The sequence below is a fragment of the Pleurodeles waltl genome, chromosome 5 (assembly GCF_031143425.1).
Source record: "Pleurodeles waltl isolate 20211129_DDA chromosome 5, aPleWal1.hap1.20221129, whole genome shotgun sequence".
Classification (NCBI taxonomy): Eukaryota; Metazoa; Chordata; class Amphibia; order Caudata; family Salamandridae; genus Pleurodeles; species Pleurodeles waltl.
In genome coordinates, this window is record NC_090444.1 from 1804614430 (window position 1) to 1804632735 (window position 18306).

At 45.5% G+C, this 18306-nt stretch overlaps 1 protein-coding gene across 2 annotated transcripts in view; it reads left to right on the forward strand.

Annotated features, from left to right (window-relative positions):
* The window catches only part of LOC138296819 (zinc finger protein 318-like), a 326727-nt gene that overhangs the window by 247540 nt on the left and 60881 nt on the right, over positions 1–18306 (forward strand). For both annotated transcript variants that reach the window (XM_069236273.1, XM_069236274.1), the window contains exon 5: positions 15341–15440. In XM_069236273.1, the coding sequence (XP_069092374.1) occupies positions 15341–15440 (100 nt within the window). The remainder of the gene's footprint in view (positions 1–15340; positions 15441–18306) is intronic.

Below are 18306 nucleotides of genomic sequence, written 5' to 3' on the forward strand. Positions count from 1 at the left end.
TGTAAGCTTGATGAGAGATTCAGTTAAATCATGTAGGAGAGCATTGTTGTCGTATGTTTACAGTAAGATTAGGGTTAAATGCATTGTTAAGTTGTTCAGGGCTAAATCGTTTAGTATGTTGAAATCCTGTTTCTTGTAAAACACCTTCCACCGGAGTTCTATGCAAGAGTCACAATTTAATATAGAATATATATTATGAACCCAAGAATTTAGCGTCTAACATTATTTTTGGGCATTTGCAAGCATCTTCAAGTAAGGTGAAGGTGAGAGGATTTGTTGCAGTTTTGCATGAGTTGAATTTTAATCATTCATATTGACATCCAGTTATGTCATTGTCAGTCAGTACATTTATAGTATTAGGTGAGTCAGCATGTTTGTACATCTGAATGATCCTGGCATAATGGTTGAATGATATAGGATCGAGTTCAGTCCTGGATTGGTGTCTGTAAAGGAAGATTGCATGATCCACCATACCAGGCAGCATTAGTATCAGAAGACTGGTTATGTGGTTCAAACACTTGGAATGACATAACTATTTTAGGAGGCAGTTTTCTTTGTTGGGTGCAAAATGTAGATTGTGGTAAAACTTTATAGTTTCTTGTAGTAGTTTATTTGGGCTCTAATACACCCTTGTAACATTTTGAATTTGATGAGTAGACTAGTGATAGAATGGACTGCTAGCGAGTTCCGTTTGGTTTCTTCAGGAAAGCCTTTCTTTGTCCAACTTTAAGAGCATTGCCCTCTGAGTGAGATATTAATGAGTTTTTGCCAGTGAGGGGCACTGTTGGATATTTGTTTAGCTAGCTGTTGCGATTGAGTCTTCTCAATAGCTCGAGGATTTGTCATTAAAAAAATTGGCAAGTCTTGCATAAATTTCTAGATCGGACATTAATAGAGGTTAGTTTTGATTCGGGGTAATCACTTAAATTGTCTTTTGGGAGCCATTTTAGCTTTGTGATTAGGTTTGTCGGATATGTTTAGTTGACTTTGTGCTGATAATATTGTTTTTTTTCTAATGCCCATAGGTTATGGAGTGTAGTTGAAGTTTTTCTTCTTCAGCATTCAGTGCTTCAGATCTCATTATAGAGCTATCATTTGTGAGTACTATTTCTTAGTTTTCCTGTTTTTAGGTTTCATCCTGCACATTGCTTGCAAAATGTCTTGTAAATAAATAAATAAAATTGACTTGTCTGACCCTAACCATTGCATACCATTGGTTGGCTCCGAAGTCATTCTTGTTTCCTTATTATTGGTCACCACCTCCTCCTTGCCTCTGCTTCCTCCTGGACTTCTCTGTGTGTCCCTTTCAATGAACATGGAAAAAGTACAGCTTCCTGTCTGCGACCTGTGGTCTTCCATGGGCCGCAGGTACTTCTATTATTTTATTTATTTTATTTACTTTTGCACGAGCACTGTTCAAGTATGTGTGTTTGCAGCTCCATTCCCCTGCCCTACTCCTGGTGCCTGTTGTTTCCCCACCCCTGCCCTCATTCTGCTGTCCTTTGGCCCCCACCCCACTCTCCTCCCACTGTCTATTGTTCACCACCTCCCCGCCTTTCTTCGGCCGTCTGTTACACCCCTCCTACTGTTCTTGTCCCCAGACATTCTCTTGCTATCCGTTGCCGTTTTCGAAATTCCCCCCCACCCCCCATCTGTTGTAATTCTCTCACCCCACACCCTCCTCCCGTTGTCTGTTGTCCGTTATTCCGCACCATCTCCCTTGTGTTGTTTGCCCTTCACAATTTCTCTGCACTGATTATTTTTCATATGTATGTTATTCAGCAGCACAAACTTGCTGCCAGAGAGAAATGTGATCAAATGAATGAATACGAGGTGAGCGTTTATCCAGATTTAACTGACTGTAGTACATGCAGAGAAACAAACCAGATGAATGCAATGTTGAGGAATAAAAACATAAATATACAATGCTCTAACCTGAAAAACACAACCTAATGCTGCGGGACAAAGCATATTTATTTTCTCAGTTGAAGGTGGCACTAGCATGTGGAAAATCTAAAGTGAATTGGATAAGCGCTGTCCCTGTTGAACTCTTTCAGACACAGCTGATGTCTAGACGTCGTTTATATGATTTGGTGTATATTGGATTTACTTTTTTCCTGGCTTGCCGATTTTTCATATTCGCTTGTGACTTTTAGACGGTTTGCCAAGAAAAGTCATTTTAAATTGTGCTAGGGCACATAAATCTAAGTAGATTGAACTTAAAACATTTGTGCTATACTATCCCTCTTTCCAGGATCTTTGAGGGCCAGTGGCCCAGGCAGCATCTCCTGCGTACATGGCACCTTGTAGAGATGCTACTTATTCAGTACAGTAGTGGTCCCTGATCATCTTAGATGATGCTTAGGAAAGAGAATCCACACATAAGGTGGTGGGAGAAATGCTTGTAAGTAGGTCTAACCACTAACAGTTGCTCGGGGTAGCATTCCAACCCATTTTTTTTTTTTAGCGCACCATGCTCTTTCGTTTTGACCCAGCTATATGTAAATCAGTCTTGACCCTGCTACACTAGAAACAGTCCAGCCCAAACCGCCAGGCCAGGCGTTCTTTGAACCAGAAAACAAGCAACCCAAGACCTATTTCACCTTGATTGGGACTCATCAAGTAGGTCTAGCTTGGTTCCAGTGGCACAGTGAGCAAAAGACCTCTGGCTGGGCATACCCTTGCCACCTAAGGCATTATATCAAACACACAAAAAGTGATGGAATGCTTGCAGTCTAACAATGGGCAATTGCTTGGGTACCATTCCAACCCATTGTTCTTTTGCCCCCAATGTCACCTCAGTTTGGACACAGCTGTATGCAAATTAGTCTTAAATGCTCCAATAAGAAAAGTCCAGCCCATACTGCAAGGCCATGTCATCCCTAAACCAGAACACCAGCAACCCAAGACCAGTTTCTCCCTCATTTGGGGTCATTAGTCAGGTGTAGGTTGGTTTCAGTGGAGAGTGTAGTAGCGGCACACCGATTTTTCTGTCTTGGGTCCACTCTGTCATGGTCTTCTTACTTGGAAGTAGCACAAGGGGTGTAACACAAGTCCCGCAGCATACTGGGCCCCAACTGTTCAGGGGTCCCTAGATCCATCAAGGGAGCTCCATTCCACCCAAAAGCCAAAGGATATCTGTGAGATAAGGGCAACTCTGCGACCTATCTTTACTTTCTGCGGTCAGGTAACAAATTTTACATTATGCCACTGAGTAGCACCACAGTGTATTATAACACAACCCAACGTTGTGAACCTGTTGAACATCCTCTTGCCCCCCTCTTACATTTTCTGTATGCTTTGTGGTCTTAACAGACTGGTTAGTGGGTAAGGGCATGCATGCTGTATTTGTAATGTTGATTATGGATGTAGAATTAGGTGGAAAGATGGCAAGCGGTGGTATACATCCTCGTTCTGATAAAACACTATAGTCTTTGGAAGAATAAAACAATCTGATAGAGACTTCTAGCTGCAGCTTCCTTACCTTAGAATTTCCTGGCGTCGGCTTTGAATCCGGAATTTTTTCTGAGCAGTACCCTGTGCGCGCCGTCTGGTGTCGTCGTTTGGATCCGCGTGTGTCGACCAGCTCTGCGTGCGTCGTTGGAGCCGTCTGACGTCACGGTTGTCTATATAGATGCCGTCTCGGCGCACGTACGTCAGTTCTTTTCCTTCCGCTCCGGTTCCAGCGCAGTTCCGGAAAGAGCTACCCTTCTTCGGTTTGTCGAGGCCTTTTTGACTGTTTGAAGTCATGTCTTCGAGTAAGACAGGGTTCAAACCGTGTGGTGTCATCGCACCATGTCGGTGACGGACCCGCACCGTGTTTGCCTTTGGTGCCTGGAGAAGGACCACAATTCCACCTCGTGCTCCGCCTGTCAGGCCATGGCTCCGAAGGCTTTGATGGAGAGATCCTCAAGCTTCTTGCGGCCCGGCATTCCTCCTCAGTCGGCACGACTCCGCGGTGGTCACGGTCCCGCAGTAGGAGGTTGCGGCACCGCTCCCGGAGCCCCAAGTCCTCTTCCTCGCATTCGAGGTCATCTGAAGGTAAGAGGCACAAGAAGAAGTCATCCAAGCGGACTACTTCTTTGCCATGCCCGTCGGCCGACGAGGCATCTGTGGAACGTCGACGTTCCGAGCGCGGTTCTGTGGAGCCAGGGCCGACTCCGCGTCTTTCCCCCTTTTTGGGGACCAGATCGAAACCCACTCAGATAAAAGAATTTTACGAGGCCATGCTTCTCGTTTTTGAGCGGGCTGCACCCGTGGAGGGGCCCCTTCGGATTCGACGCCGGCGGCTTCGGCCTCGGCGCGTTGTGGACCCCAGGATCTGATATTGGATCAGGACCGGCGCAGGTCTCACACAGTCGACCTCCTTCGGCGCCGGTTCCGACGTCAACGATGCCACCATCGGCGCCCACCGGTGGTAGCCCCATCCTTATTCTGGATAATCAGGAGCCGGAGCGACGTCGTACGACGTCGACTTCGACAGAGCCAGTTCGGCCCAGATCATTGTCTGAGCATTATTTAGATCAGCCAGACGCAGGAGAGGAATGGGAGGGGTCTGAGGACCCTTTAGAATGCGTTTTACAACAGGACTGGTATGAGGATCTAGGGGAGGCCAGTGGACTGGACACGTCTCCAGATACTGGTATGCTCTCTCCTCCTAATGTGGCTACGGAGGAGAATGCTTCATTTGCTGTGGTGGTGGTGGGTAGGGCAGCTGAGGTCTTGGACCTAGATTTGCCTACGGTGCCAGTCAGGACGAATATCCTGACAGAAGTGCTTCAGCCGGGGGTGACAACATCAGAGCCAATGTTGCCCTTCAATGAGGCTCTTACAGACGTCCTTCTGGGTACATGGTCCAAACCTAGCACAGGGGCTCCTGTGAATAGGACGGTCGGTCGCCGCCATAGACCCTCTCCGAGCGACCCTACTTTCCTAACTCAACACCCCACTCCGGAGAGCTTGGTTGTCCAAGCCTCTACTTCCCGTGGTGCCTTCCCTTCCGCTCCCCCGGATAGGGATTCCAAGAGGCTGGACCAGCTTGGGAAGAAGATGTTTTCTTCCACCAGCCTGGCATTGAGGTCCGTAAACACCTCATGCCTATTGGGCCGTTATTCCCATACTTTGAGATAAGGTGGCACAGGTGCTGCCCCAGGTCCCGGAGGGCATACGGGACACTCACCCAGGCTGTCAAGGATGGGAGAGATGCATCCAAGTTTACTATCGGGTGTGGTTTGGACACGACTGACTCACTGGGCAAGTCGATTTCATCGTCAGTGGCCCTACGCCGCCACACCTGGCTGCGGTCAACTGGTTTCTCTGTGGATGTCCAGTCCAGCTTGATGGACATGCCCTTTGATTGCTCCTGCCTTTTTGGCAAAAAGGCAGACTCCGCGCTTGAGAGGTATATTGTACAGAGAGGTCTATTGTACAGAGAGGTCTATTGATCCTCTTTCTTCTTCTCTGTCTAATATCCTTTTGTTTGTATTGTCTCTCGCCCAGCAGGGTTCCTCCTTAGGGACTCTCAAGGGCTATCTTGCAGCCTTATCGGCCTTTCTTCAGTTGCCCGATCAACCATCTTTGTTTAAATTACCTATAGTACAGAGATTTTTGAAAGGGGTTGTGCATTTGTTCCCCCCGTGCCTTTTGTTATGCCCCAGTGGGACCTTAATCTGGTTCTTACCTTCCTTGTGTGCTTCCTTCTAACCCTTACATAACTGTCCTCTTCGGCTGCTCACTATTAAGACAGCCTTTTTGGTGGCAATTACATCTGCCAGAAGAGTGAGTGAGCTACAGGCTTTGTCATCAAAACTGCCGTATCTCACAATCTTTCCTGAAAAAGTGGTTCTCAGAACTCGTGCCTCTTTTCTCCCCATGGTGGTGACCCCTTTCCATCTGGGTCAAAGTATCACCTTGCCCACCTTCTTTGAACCACTGCATCCCTCTAAGGAAGAGGAGCGTCTCAATTGGCTGGACCCAAAAAGAGCGTTATTGTTCTATCTTGACCGCACTGAAGAGTTCCGGGTGGACGACCAACTCTTTGTGGGGTACGTTGGTGCAAAGAAGGGTCGGGCAGTATAAAGTTCTGCTACGCTTTGGCAAAGAAGCAGCCTCCTGAGGGCTTGAGAGCTCATTCTACTAGGGGGAAGGCTGCTACCACTGCGTTAGCACGTGGTGTACCTGTGGTGGACATCTGTCAGGTTGCAACATGGGCTTCCTTGCATACGTTTGCAAAGCACTACTTCCTGGATAGCTAGGTGAGAAGAGAAGGTCATTTTGCCCGTTCTGTCTTGCAGGACTTCTTGATATAAAAATCTCCTTCAGACCCACCGACAGTGGCTATAGCTTGGGTATCTATTCTAAGGTAAGGAAGCTGCAGCTAGAAGTCTCTACCAGATGAACAAGTTACTTACCTTCGGTAACGAGGTATCTGGTAGAGACTCTAGCTGCAGATTCCTTACACCCACCCAAGCCTCCCCGCTCTGTGTTGGGAAACGAACTGACGTACGTGCACCGAGACGGCGTCTATATAGACAACCGTGACCTCATATACGGCTCCAACGACGCTGATGACGCACGCGGAGCTGGTAGACGCATGCGGATCCGAACGACGACACCCGACTGTGCGTGCAGGGTACTGCTCAGAAAAAAGTCCGGATTCTAAGCTGACCCCAGGGAATTCTAAGGTAAGTAATCTGTAGCTAGATAGTCTCTACCAGATACCTTGTTACCGAAGGTAAGTAACTTGTTCTTTAGTGCGCACACATTACCTCAGTAGTGCCAGATTCTATTTGCTGGATACTCAGCTTCTGCCTTATTCCCCACATCAACAACAGATCCCAAGAGACCGCAAAGACTATGCATTGCCTGCTATCAGATTTCAAGATTCTTAATACCTCCTTATGTTCCGTAACACCACTGGTATAACTCAATTTTTCCTGCCACTCAGATAGCCAGGACAGAAAAATAAGGCGTGCTCAACCATTTTCTTGTACACTCTGCAGAAAAGGCAGAGCCTGTCTACCATCCTTGGGTTACGTGCCAACTTAGCAGTAAATGATAGAAGCGAGTCTTTTATGTTTGAGGTCATTAGTAGTGCATGACAAGGGCATAAGTTAGTCAGATCAGTAAACTGTAACTGAATTTCATTGGGTTTTCTTTATAAACATTCTTTCTATCTTATTTGAGTACATAACTGTAACGTCACTACAACCTTTGTGTTTTTCAGCGAGTTTGCAGTTTTTTTTTTTTTAACCACCTAAGATTTTATCAACATACCTAAAGCAGCATTTTGTTTTTTTCAGTGAATTTCTGGTGTTTTTAAACATTTTTTTTTTTAATATATGTTAAAACTGTATTACAATATTTAACTGTAAAGTCACATAGACCATCGTTTCTTTCAGTATATTTGTTTTTTTGTTTTGTATTTTAATCATATTAATCCAACGACATCTTTGCACTTGGCCTTTAGCCATGCCAGTGTTTATCCTCGCCACTGACAGCCAACCCCCCACTACGCATGGTTATAGGATGTCATATAAAATACATTGCTTGGAATGTTCAGGAGTAAAATCGCAAAAAAAAACACTTGCTGAGAAAAGTACATGTGCTAGTTTAACATTCTAATCAGATCTATGATTCACAGATGGCAAGGTCCATGGGAGTGCTATATTTGATTCAGGTTTAAACATAGCTAAGTAATACTAGATATTAACGGAAGATAAGATACATATTTGTGAAGGTATTCTATCCGATCTCTATGTCCTATTGGGGGTTATAAAATGTCTGCATCAATATAGACCGGAATTCTTTGATCTATTTATTTACTTTTGTGATAGGTCATAAGATGCACGTCTGCTCTTAACTCCAGGCAGAATGTCTCATGAATATCGACAATTTTCTAATTTGGCACCTCTGATTTCTCGATGCGCACTTTAGGTCTAGTGCATAGTAGATGCATATTGGAAAAAAGTCACTATATATTTTAGTCTTCTGTTACTGAGTCTTCGATGCTATTGAATGTTTCTGCCTTCTTGAGTTCCTCTGTGAAATTACTAGCTGCAGTGTCCTACACATGTTGTCTGAATAGTCATTGGAAATAGTAAACTGGATTCCAGCGGTCCCTATACAAACTAGGAGCAATTACCATTTTAAATTTGTAGCTCCTTTGAATGAGTATTAGTCTCACATGTGGAAGAAGTAGTCCTGTGTTTTGTCCACCAGATGTTACATCCCAAAGAGGTCCATTTGGGTCTCCAGTATCTCCATACATTGTAGTATGCTTTAGACATAAGCAGCAACTTTACTAGGGATGGGCTTGACTGCCTCCCTTGATTGACAGTGGAAGCTGCTTGATACTATAGGAGAGTTGGCGAAAAGTAAGATGTTTTTTGTCCTAAGGCACCAGATTGTGAAATAAACTTCATGTTCAAAAAAGCTTTTCCCTGCGTTATGCATGAGTGGTTCGTCCAGGGAGCGTCTTAGCTAGGGTGCTAGGTGAAGAATTATGGTACAAACCCATTTTTAGTTTTTTTTTTTTTTGTTATAGCATGTTAAGTTTTTGGTATGATTTTCATAAAGATTGTATTTTGGGACTTTCGCAGACACTTGTACATGCAAATTATTGTCTATTTGATGGCTTGTGATTTAAACACTTACTGCACATTTTATAGCTGATCACTCCATGCGGATACTCTAATTGAGGTTGATTCCCCATTAAAGGCTGAATAAATTTTCATAATGAACAGTAAGACGGTGTCAAAGCAAAACAGCTGTCAAACTTACTTTAAATCTGAACATATTTATTAAACCAAATGCGGTATTGCTATGCAGAAGCTTCAAAGATTTACCCTCGTCAGTTGAGCATCTGATGCTGCCCACCATCCTTTAAATGAGCTTTTTATACACATTTTGTGTTGAAACACTAAAAGAAACACTTGACAGAAAGTGAAACTTTGGTGTCACCACAGATAAACAGCTTTCTTGTGTGAAGAGGGCAGACAACCGTGAAAAAGAGACAGAAGAACAGTAGCTTCAGTTTTGTGTTGGTAAGCATGGAAGAGGCTAAATGAATCAGAGGCGAGGCAGCCTGAACAGCTGTCATGGTGGATAAGCAGCTATTGGGTACTCCAAAGAGCTTGTGAGCCCGCTTCACAGTGGTCAAGGCCCGACTGCCACGTTTTATGAAGCACATGCAGGTGTAGTGGGGTGACAGGCCGTTAGAGCTGGGGCTAAAGCAGTTGGTGTCTCCGTCTTTTCTGCAGGTTTTTCAGCTCAGCAGTCCTTCTTCGTCTTAGGTTGCAGGAATCTAGTTACCTAGGTTCTGGGAGCCCCTAAATACTCTATTTAGGGGTGTGTTTAGGTCTGGGGGGGTTAGTAGCCAATGGTTACTAGCCCTGAGGGTGGTTACACCCTCTTTTGTGCCTCCTCCCTGAGGGGAGGGGGGCACATCCCTAATCCTATTGGGGGAATCCTCCATCTGTAAGATGGAGGATTTCTAAGTCAGTCACCTCTGCTCAGGACACCTTAGGGGCTGTCCTGACTGGCCAGTGACTCCTCCTTGTTTTTCTCATGATCTCCTCTGGCCTTGCCACCAAAAGTGGCCGGAGGGTGCGGGCAACTCCACTAGCTGGAGTGCCCTGGGGTGCTGTAACAAAGGGGGTGAGCCTTTGAGGCTCACCGCCAGGTGTTACAGTTCCTGCAGGGGGAGGTGAGAAGCACCTCCACCCAGTACAGGCTTTGTTACTAGCCACAGAGTGACAAAGGCACTCTCCCCACGTGGCTATCAACATGTCTGGTGTGTGGCAGGCTGCTAAAACTAGTCAGCCCACACTGGTAGTCGGGTATGGTTTCAGGGGGCATCTCTAAGATGCCCTCTGGGGTATATTTTACAATAAAATGTACACTGGCATCAGTGTGCATTTATTGTGCTGAGAAGTTTGATCCCAAACTTCCCATTTTTCAATGTAGCCATTATGGTGCGGTGTAGTTCGTGCATGGCAGACTCCCAGACCATATACTCTTATGGCTACCCTGCACTTACAATGTCTAAGGTTTTGCTTAGACACTGTAGGGGCATAGTGCTCATGCACTTATGCCCTCACCTATGGTATAGTGCACCCTGCCTTAGGGCTGTAAGGCCTGCTAGAGGGGTGACTTATCTATACCTATAGGCAGTGTGAGGTTGGCATGGCACCCTGAGGGGAGTGCCATGTTGACTTAGTCATTTTAGCCCCACCAGCACACACAAGCTGTGAGGCAGTGTGTCTGTGCTGAGTGAGGGGTCCCCAGGGTGGCATAAGACATGCTGCAGCCCTTAGAGATGTTCCCTGGCATCAGGGCCCTTGGTACCAGGGGTACCAGTTACAAGGGACTTACCTGGATGCCAGGGTGTGCCAATTGTGGAAACAAAGGTACAGGTTAGGGAAAGAACACTGGTGCTGGAGCCTGGTTAGCAGGCCTCAGCACACTTTCAAATCATAACTTGGCATCAGCAAAGGCAAAAAGTCAGGGGGTAACCATGCCAAGGAGGCATTTCCTTACAGAGTTCTATTTGCACACTCCGGAAGAATCACTCAAACCTGACCATTGAGCAGATGTGATTGTTACAGACCTTTATGAGCATTTGTAATAAGATACCGGGAACGTTTACAGCTGCTAAATAAACAGCATTTCTGAGGAGACTGGCCAGATTGGGAATATACTGTACATGGCAACACAATGCCCTGTGTATAGGTTGTACAGTGTAATTTGTAACTGTAGGGTAGTGAAGAAGTGAGTACTCTGCAAGTGGAAAATCTTACCTTTTCTTTGGCACACATACAAATGTATTTGCAACATCTGGGTTTTGCTTCATAGAGCAACTTGTGTGCTGATGCATTCTGATATCACCTGCTGCCAAATTGATTTATAGAGGGACAACAGACAAGGCCATCCTTTCTCCCCGATTTAGGTTAGGGGCACCCATACTAGTGAAGACAGGCTTTGTGATTCAAGGTTTGGAGTCTACCGTCTTGCCGTTTGCAGAAGACATTCTGTTATATGTAAACGAGTTAGACATACTGCACCTCCCGTTTATCACAAAGGTCGAAATGCCATCAACTTGGACTCACTCTTTAGCCACCACCCCAAGTCCCCCATGTATCACCCTGAGCCAATTAATTTGTTCCTTTCATGTATATACACAACTCGCGTCTTCACGTTTGTACCGTGTGATCACACTTTGAAGCATCTGAATTGGTTATACAGCATACATGCCAGTTAACGTATTATTTATTACAATGTGTTTGGATAGCTAGACAGTATTTTTCATAGTCATATTGTTGAAACTAAGGTTTAAATAAGTCTTCATTGAACCATGGTTTATGCGGTTTTGTTGTAAGCCATTTCCTGTTGAAAGACTCAGTGGACTTCCATGTGTCACAGATTGAAAACCTAACCATTCATCAGAAGAAACTAATCCCAGAACCCTTGTGACGCTGTATGGAAGGGTCGTGAGGCGAAGCTTGTAAAAATAAATAAATAACAGACTTCGGTGTGGGAAATATTATTCTATGCTATTGCTAATCACTTCTGCATCTGTACCCCGCTGGTGGCCTTACATTGCTTCCACAGTAATGTTATATTGTTTATGCAGAACTTGTGGACATTGTGCTGGAGGAGCTGCAATCCTTGCAGTCCTCGCAGAGCAGTGCTAGTGGAGCTGATGGTAATTGTAGCTCGCTAAACAAAGGGGGGAGAAGGAGGGTTAAAGGGGAGGATCTATCCTCCTTGAAGCTTCAGTAAACTTATTTAGAGACCCAACCCAGAGGGGAAAAACTTATACAGAAAAAAAAAAAAAATAGTTAGAAAAACCCTCACCCACCAGGGTTACCCCTTGGTGGCGTGCTTTATCATTGGGTTTCTTCCTGTTCTGCTGCAGAACGAGGCGTGCTGCGACCAACAGAATACGTGGGAGCGCTATTGGTATCAGCGATGCGGATGCTAAAAAAGGATAGGAGTGGTGGGGTCTTGGTAAATTAAAAAAAAATACCCCCCCTCTGGATGATATTACTAGTTTATTATTTCGCACAGGGATGGTATGATTAAAAAGGGGTGTCAGGAGGGTGGGTATATTATGTACCTGACCCTCTTAGTGGGCTACATGTTTGCGTTTACCCCTACACTGCTGTTCAGGACCAAAGTGATCTCCCTAGTATCACTCCTTGTGCGCCTTACACTAGTAGAAGTACTTTTACTATTTACTGTTTTAAAGTGATATATACCAATTAAATTAAATACATAATACCCATCAGTGTCAATGCTCTGCTGGGAAAATCAGTGGAAGAAAAGAGAAAATAGTAGACATAAATGCATCTCTCAAGGGTGTGGTGGAGTTGTCACCATCACCCAGCCAAATGGCATCAGTAGTTCATACATAAAAACAAATGCAAGACTTACTACACATAGGAAACACTACAAAACACTTAAAACACGTGAGGCACCTCTAGCGAAACACACGTGGTGCAAGTGTGACCTACTTTTAGTGTTTATTCTAATTGCATCATAGGACCTCTGGGAGGGGCTGTGTGCTTATAGTCACACGCTGTAAAATATACAAAAATGAAAATGCGGTGAAGGTCAAGCTCAACGAGCGCGTTCTAATCACGGCCGGGGGTCTACGACTTAGAGTACTTACTTACTCAAAGCGACACGCCCGCCTTAAAACCTACTCCTCACCTCGCCGTGGCCCAAAATAAGACCTGTAGGGATCAGGTTTAAGTAATAGAGAAGTGCTCACATGACCAGGCTTGTCGGAGCGTGAGAACACTAGACCGACAACCTTCCAAAGATGGCGGTCGTCAGTGGCCCGGTGAAGGGCTAAAAGGGTCCTGAATAGGGGATGCCCCTCGAGATGCCTGTATCTTTGAAAAAGAAGGCGACACACAGGGAAAAGTCACAGGGAGGAGGGAGGGGAAGAGATAGAGAGGTGGGGGGGGGTAAGCTGGAGGGAGGTGGGAGGGTGAAAAACGGGGGAGAAAGGGGGGAGGGGTATACGGAAAAAGAAAAGACAAGAAAAAATATAATATAGTAACTAAAAGAAATAAAAGAAAAGTTGAAAATATAAACTAAATATAGAAAAAAAATATATATAATAAAAAAATAATAGAGGGGTAAAAAAAGGAACGAAGAAAAGGACAAAAAAGGAGGGGGAAGGGAGGAAGAAAAGGATGGGTCTAATGGAAAAGAAAAAGGAGATTGAAGAAGGATAATAAAAAGTATATAAAAAAAAATAAACAATCCAAATACAAAGAGAGAAAGAGGGACAGGTTGAAAGTAAAGGAAAAAGGAGGAAAAAAGGGGGGGGGGAAGGAGAGAGACGGAGGTTGATGCAAGTAACAGAAAAAATTGTAATTCGTTAAGGCTGGAAAAAAGGGGCTTGATGGTAATCAAGGAATCCACAAAAGTTAAGTCCTCATATGGTGTTGGACCTCTAGGTCTCTTGCTCAAGGGGGGTGAACTGTAATTAATGTTGCATTAGTTGCCCCCATGGGATGTTTTCGTTGAGACCTAGTTGATGAGTGCGTAATCTGTAGACCCAGCGTTCCTCCCTTTTCAAGGAGGAAGGACTCAGACTTAACCTTCTTGTGATGTTTGAGGATAACCCGCTGGTATCACCTACTGTGTGGGCGTTATCGATGAAATGCGAGGACATTTGTCGTACCGCGGCCACACCTTAAGTTGCTGCGATGTTCCCCTATGTGGATCTTTGCTTGGCAGGTTGTCATTCCAATGTAGTGTAGGTTGCATGGGCATGTAATCATATAAACTACTCCTTGGGTGTTACAGTTGGTAAAACCCCTGATTTGGAGTCGTTGTTGAAAGTGACCTTCTTGGTCGCACGTGTCAAATGGCATACACTACAGGTACCGCATGGATAATGTCCTGTGGGTGGTGGTTGGAGGTTGGTGGTTGCAGGCCTCTCTTGGGTTGACGTGGTCTGGTGTGCACCAGTATGTCCCTTATGCTTTTGCCGCGTCTATTGGAAAACATGGGTTTCGGAAGGTCCAGGCAGCTGCTCTTCAGAATGCGCCAATGTTTATTGATAATCCTATGTACCAGATTAGAGACTACATTAAATGTGGTGATGCATTTGGGCCTTTCTTCTTTCTCTTTCATGGGGGGTGGTAAGAAGGGGGGGTTCCAAAAAGGCCTCCTTGTTGCGTGCTCGTTTCATGGCACGGCTGATGATTTTTGGGGGGTAGTTACTAGCCACCAACTTGGATGTTAGGTTGTGAGCTTGCTGCTTATAATTTCTCCTGAGTCTGAGAAACTGGCCAAAGGGGAGGTTCTTTCTCAGATGGCAAGGGTGTGCACTGTCAAATAGTAGCAAACAGTTCTTGGCTGTTGGTTTCTCATGGGTAGTGGTTTTGAGTGGCATTGTTGCTATGATGTTTAGGTCAAGGAAAACCAGCTGTTCTTTGCTCTTTGTTACAGTGAATATCGAGAACTGATTCTGTGCGTTTAACTACGCCATGAAAGGGGCTATTTGTTTCCCTTCCCCTTTCCAAATGACTAGGACGTCGATGTATCTCTTCCATAGAGTAGTATTTTCCCTATATGGGTTGGTGGCTTTAATGATTATTTCTTTCTCCAGATGGTGAACGTAAAGACCTGCTAGACTTGGAGCAACAGTGCTTCCCATGCTGGTGCCATGTTTCTGTAGGTACAGGGTGTCTTCACAACCAAAGAAAGTTTTGGTTAGTGCCCAGAAACAGCACTCCAGAACCAGGTTGCTTGGGGTCTGATATTCCCAGTCTATATCGAAAATGACCTCTTCTATGATGCGTAGTGTGTCAGAGTGGGGTAGACTGGTGTATAGGCTCTCTACATCTAAACCCAAAAATGTCTCGTTAGTGGGGTCGAACAGCCTGTCTTTAAGGAGGCATAGTACATCTTTTGTATCCTTCAGATACGTGTCCGTTTTTTGGACTATAGTCCTTAGGAAAGCATCAGCGAAACGGGACAAAGGCTCCAAGACTGAGTTTATACCAGACACAGTGGGTCTCCCTGGCAATGAGTCCAGGTTTTTGTGGATTTTGGGTATAGTGTAAAAGTATGGGGTCACTGGGTTCTTGTTTATTATGAAATCACCCTCTTTCTGGGAAATTGCAGCTCCCCTTAGGAGGGTGAAAGCGAAATGAGAAGTAGCAGAATTGCCATCACAGGTCTAATCCCTTTCAGTTTGAAGGGAAACGGATGTGGGGGTGGGTCAATGCATGGCAGTCACTTTGCTAAACCCACATTTGAATCAACATTTAAGCATACAGTAGGCCCAACACCATAATTGTTTTCTTTTCTTTAGGTTCTTCGGGATTTAGAGAAGCTAAAATCTGATCGGGTTGTGCGGGAGAAGAAGCTTTCATTTTTACAGAAAAAATTGGAGTCCCTGACTAAAAAACATAGTAAGAATGTTACTTCTTTCTTTCTGTTTGTTTTCTACGGATATATCTAGCTGCTAATTGGTAGTATGTGAGATGATATTTCATAAGCATTATCTGTGTGCATTTGCCCTTCTGGATTGGAGAATATGAAATAAGATATTGAATGATTTACAGTGAATTGTAATTGAAATCGGTTCACACTAAGAGGAAAAAGTTGTTTCCAAGAGGTTTTTACCCAGTACCAGTTGTATTTTCTTACGTGAATCCAACTTGGAAAACCGAAATAAAGAAAAAAGTGGTGAAGATTGTTGTTGCTGCTAATCTTGGGCAGATGCACAATTACTGATCATCTGTTCTAGGAACTGTAAAATATGCTTAAGGAGACATGAAGCACTGTAGGGCTGTCAGTGCAGGGCGCGGCATCAAAAGTGGGCGCATTACTCTTTTCTGGGGTTCTCTCACATGATGGTGAACTAGACAGGCTTCATTAATACATTTAAACAAAGACGCTGTTAAAACAAATCTACAGCCTTCCCTGCATCAATATGAATTTATGGTACTAGCAACATAATCTGCATCAAATGCATAGTTTGCAGACTTTAGAATGTAATTTGTATCTCAGACTGATCGGAAATCGATGCACACGGTATGCAGTGCTGAACTTGACACTTTTCATAATTTAAGTGTTTTTTTTAAACTGCTGTTCTAATCAGACATTTAAAACTGTGACAATTGTGCCCAGGCAGCACAAACTCCATCAGCAAATGTACTGGAGAAATCGCTTTCGTCTGCAGCATGAAAAAGAAACCAAAAGTATTAAAATATTTCCACAGACCTTGAATTACAAAATATATTTCCTTTCTCAGATGCTGCTCTTGAAACTGGAGCTGGATTGCATTCTTGAAAATTGTCAAGTTCGATGGCATCTGTCGCTGTAGATACACATGTTCTGCATAGCTCGCCATCTGGTGTTGGGTCGGAGTGTTACAAGTTGTTTTTCTTCGAAGAAGTCTTTCGAGTCACGGGACCGAGTGACTCCTCCTTCTGTCTCCATTGCGCATGGGCGTCGACTCCATCTTCGATTGTTTTCTTTCCGCCATCGGGTTCGGACGTGTTCCTGTCGCTCCGAGTTTCGGAACGGAAAGTTAGTAAATATCGGAAGATTTTCGTCGGTATTGTTGCGTTCGGGATCGGCGTAGTTAGATTCAACACCGCATCGAAGGTCGACGCGCTCCGGTGCCCTTTGGGGTAGTTTTCGATCCCCCGTCGGGGCCTGGTCGGCCCGACCGCGTGTAGAACAACGCCGATGGAACGGACCCCGTTCCGTTTTTGTCCCAAATGCCACAACAAATACCCGTATACAGACCAACATTTGGTCTGTAACCTGTGCCTGTCACCTGAGCACAGTGAGGAGACTTGCGAGGCCTGTCGCGCGTTCCGGTCCCGAAAGACACTCCGTGACCGTCGAGCCAGGAGACTTCAGATGGCGTCCACGCCGACAGCGCACCGAGAGTTCGAGGAACAAGAGGAATAAGAAACCTTTTCGATCCACGAATCGGACTCCGAGGAATTCGACGATCAAAGAACCGTGAGTAAGACGTCGAAAACAACACATCAGAAAAGTGACAAGGCCCAGGGGATGCCACTGCCACCAGGCCATGGCTCCACCCATAAATTTGGTGACCGACCATCGGCACCGAAAAAGGCCCAAACAGTGGCGAGATCGTCCGACACCGGTCGAGACACCGGCACGCAGCCTTCTCGGGATCGCGAAAGTGCTGGCGAAAAGCAACGACACCGAGATAGCGGTGTAGAAACGGCTCGACGCCGAGACAGCGGCACCGACGAAGATCGACGCCGACAGGTTTCGACTCCAAAAAAGAAAAAAGCCACCTCGGAGCCGAAAAAACATACAGACAGGGTTTCGGTGCTGAAACAACCCGTAACCGACCCAGGTCCAGGCTCTTATACAGAGGAGCAATCACTGTCCTCTCAGATGCGAAAGCATAGGTTTGAGGAAGAGCTGCAATCCACCGAAGTGGACCATACGCAAAAACGTATTTTCATACAGCAGGGAACAGGAAAAATAAGCACCCTTCCCCCTATTAGGAGAAAAAGGAGACTGGAGTTTCAAACAGACCAGGCGCCACAAACCAAGATGGTGAAAAAGGTGACTCCGCCACCCTCTCCTCCACCTGTAATTAACGTCTCACCAGCACAAACTCCGTCACATTCCCCGGCTCACACCACCATGAGCCAAGGTGACCAGGATCAAGACGCTTGGGACTTATATGACGCCCCAGTGTCGGACAACAGTCCGGAGGTATATCCAACAAAGCCCTCACCACCAGAAGACAGCACAGCATATTCTCAAGTGGTGGCTAGAGCGGCACAATTCCACAACGTAAACCTCCACTCAGAACAAGTCGAGGATGACTTTTTATTCAACACCCTCTCCTCCACCCACAGCTCCTACCAAAGCCTGCCTATGCTGCCAGGTATGCTTCGGCACGCTAAGGAAATCTTCAAGGAGCCGGTCAACAGTAGGGCAATAACGCCAAGGGTGGAAAAGAAATATAAGGCACCTCCTACAGACCCTGTTTTCATCACCACACAGCTGCCACCAGATTCCGTCGTAGTAGGAGCAGCTCGGAAAAGAGCCAACTCCCACACATCTGGGGATGCACCACCCCCAGATAGAGAGCCGCAAGTTCGATGCAGCTGGGAAAAGAGTCGCAGTACAAGCTGCAAACCAGTGGCGCATCGCTAACTCTCAAGCACTACTTGCGCGCTATGACAGAGCCCATTGGGATGAGATGCAACACCTCATCGAGCATCTACCCAAGGAACTACAAAAGAGGGCAAAGCAGGTGGTTGAGGAAGGACA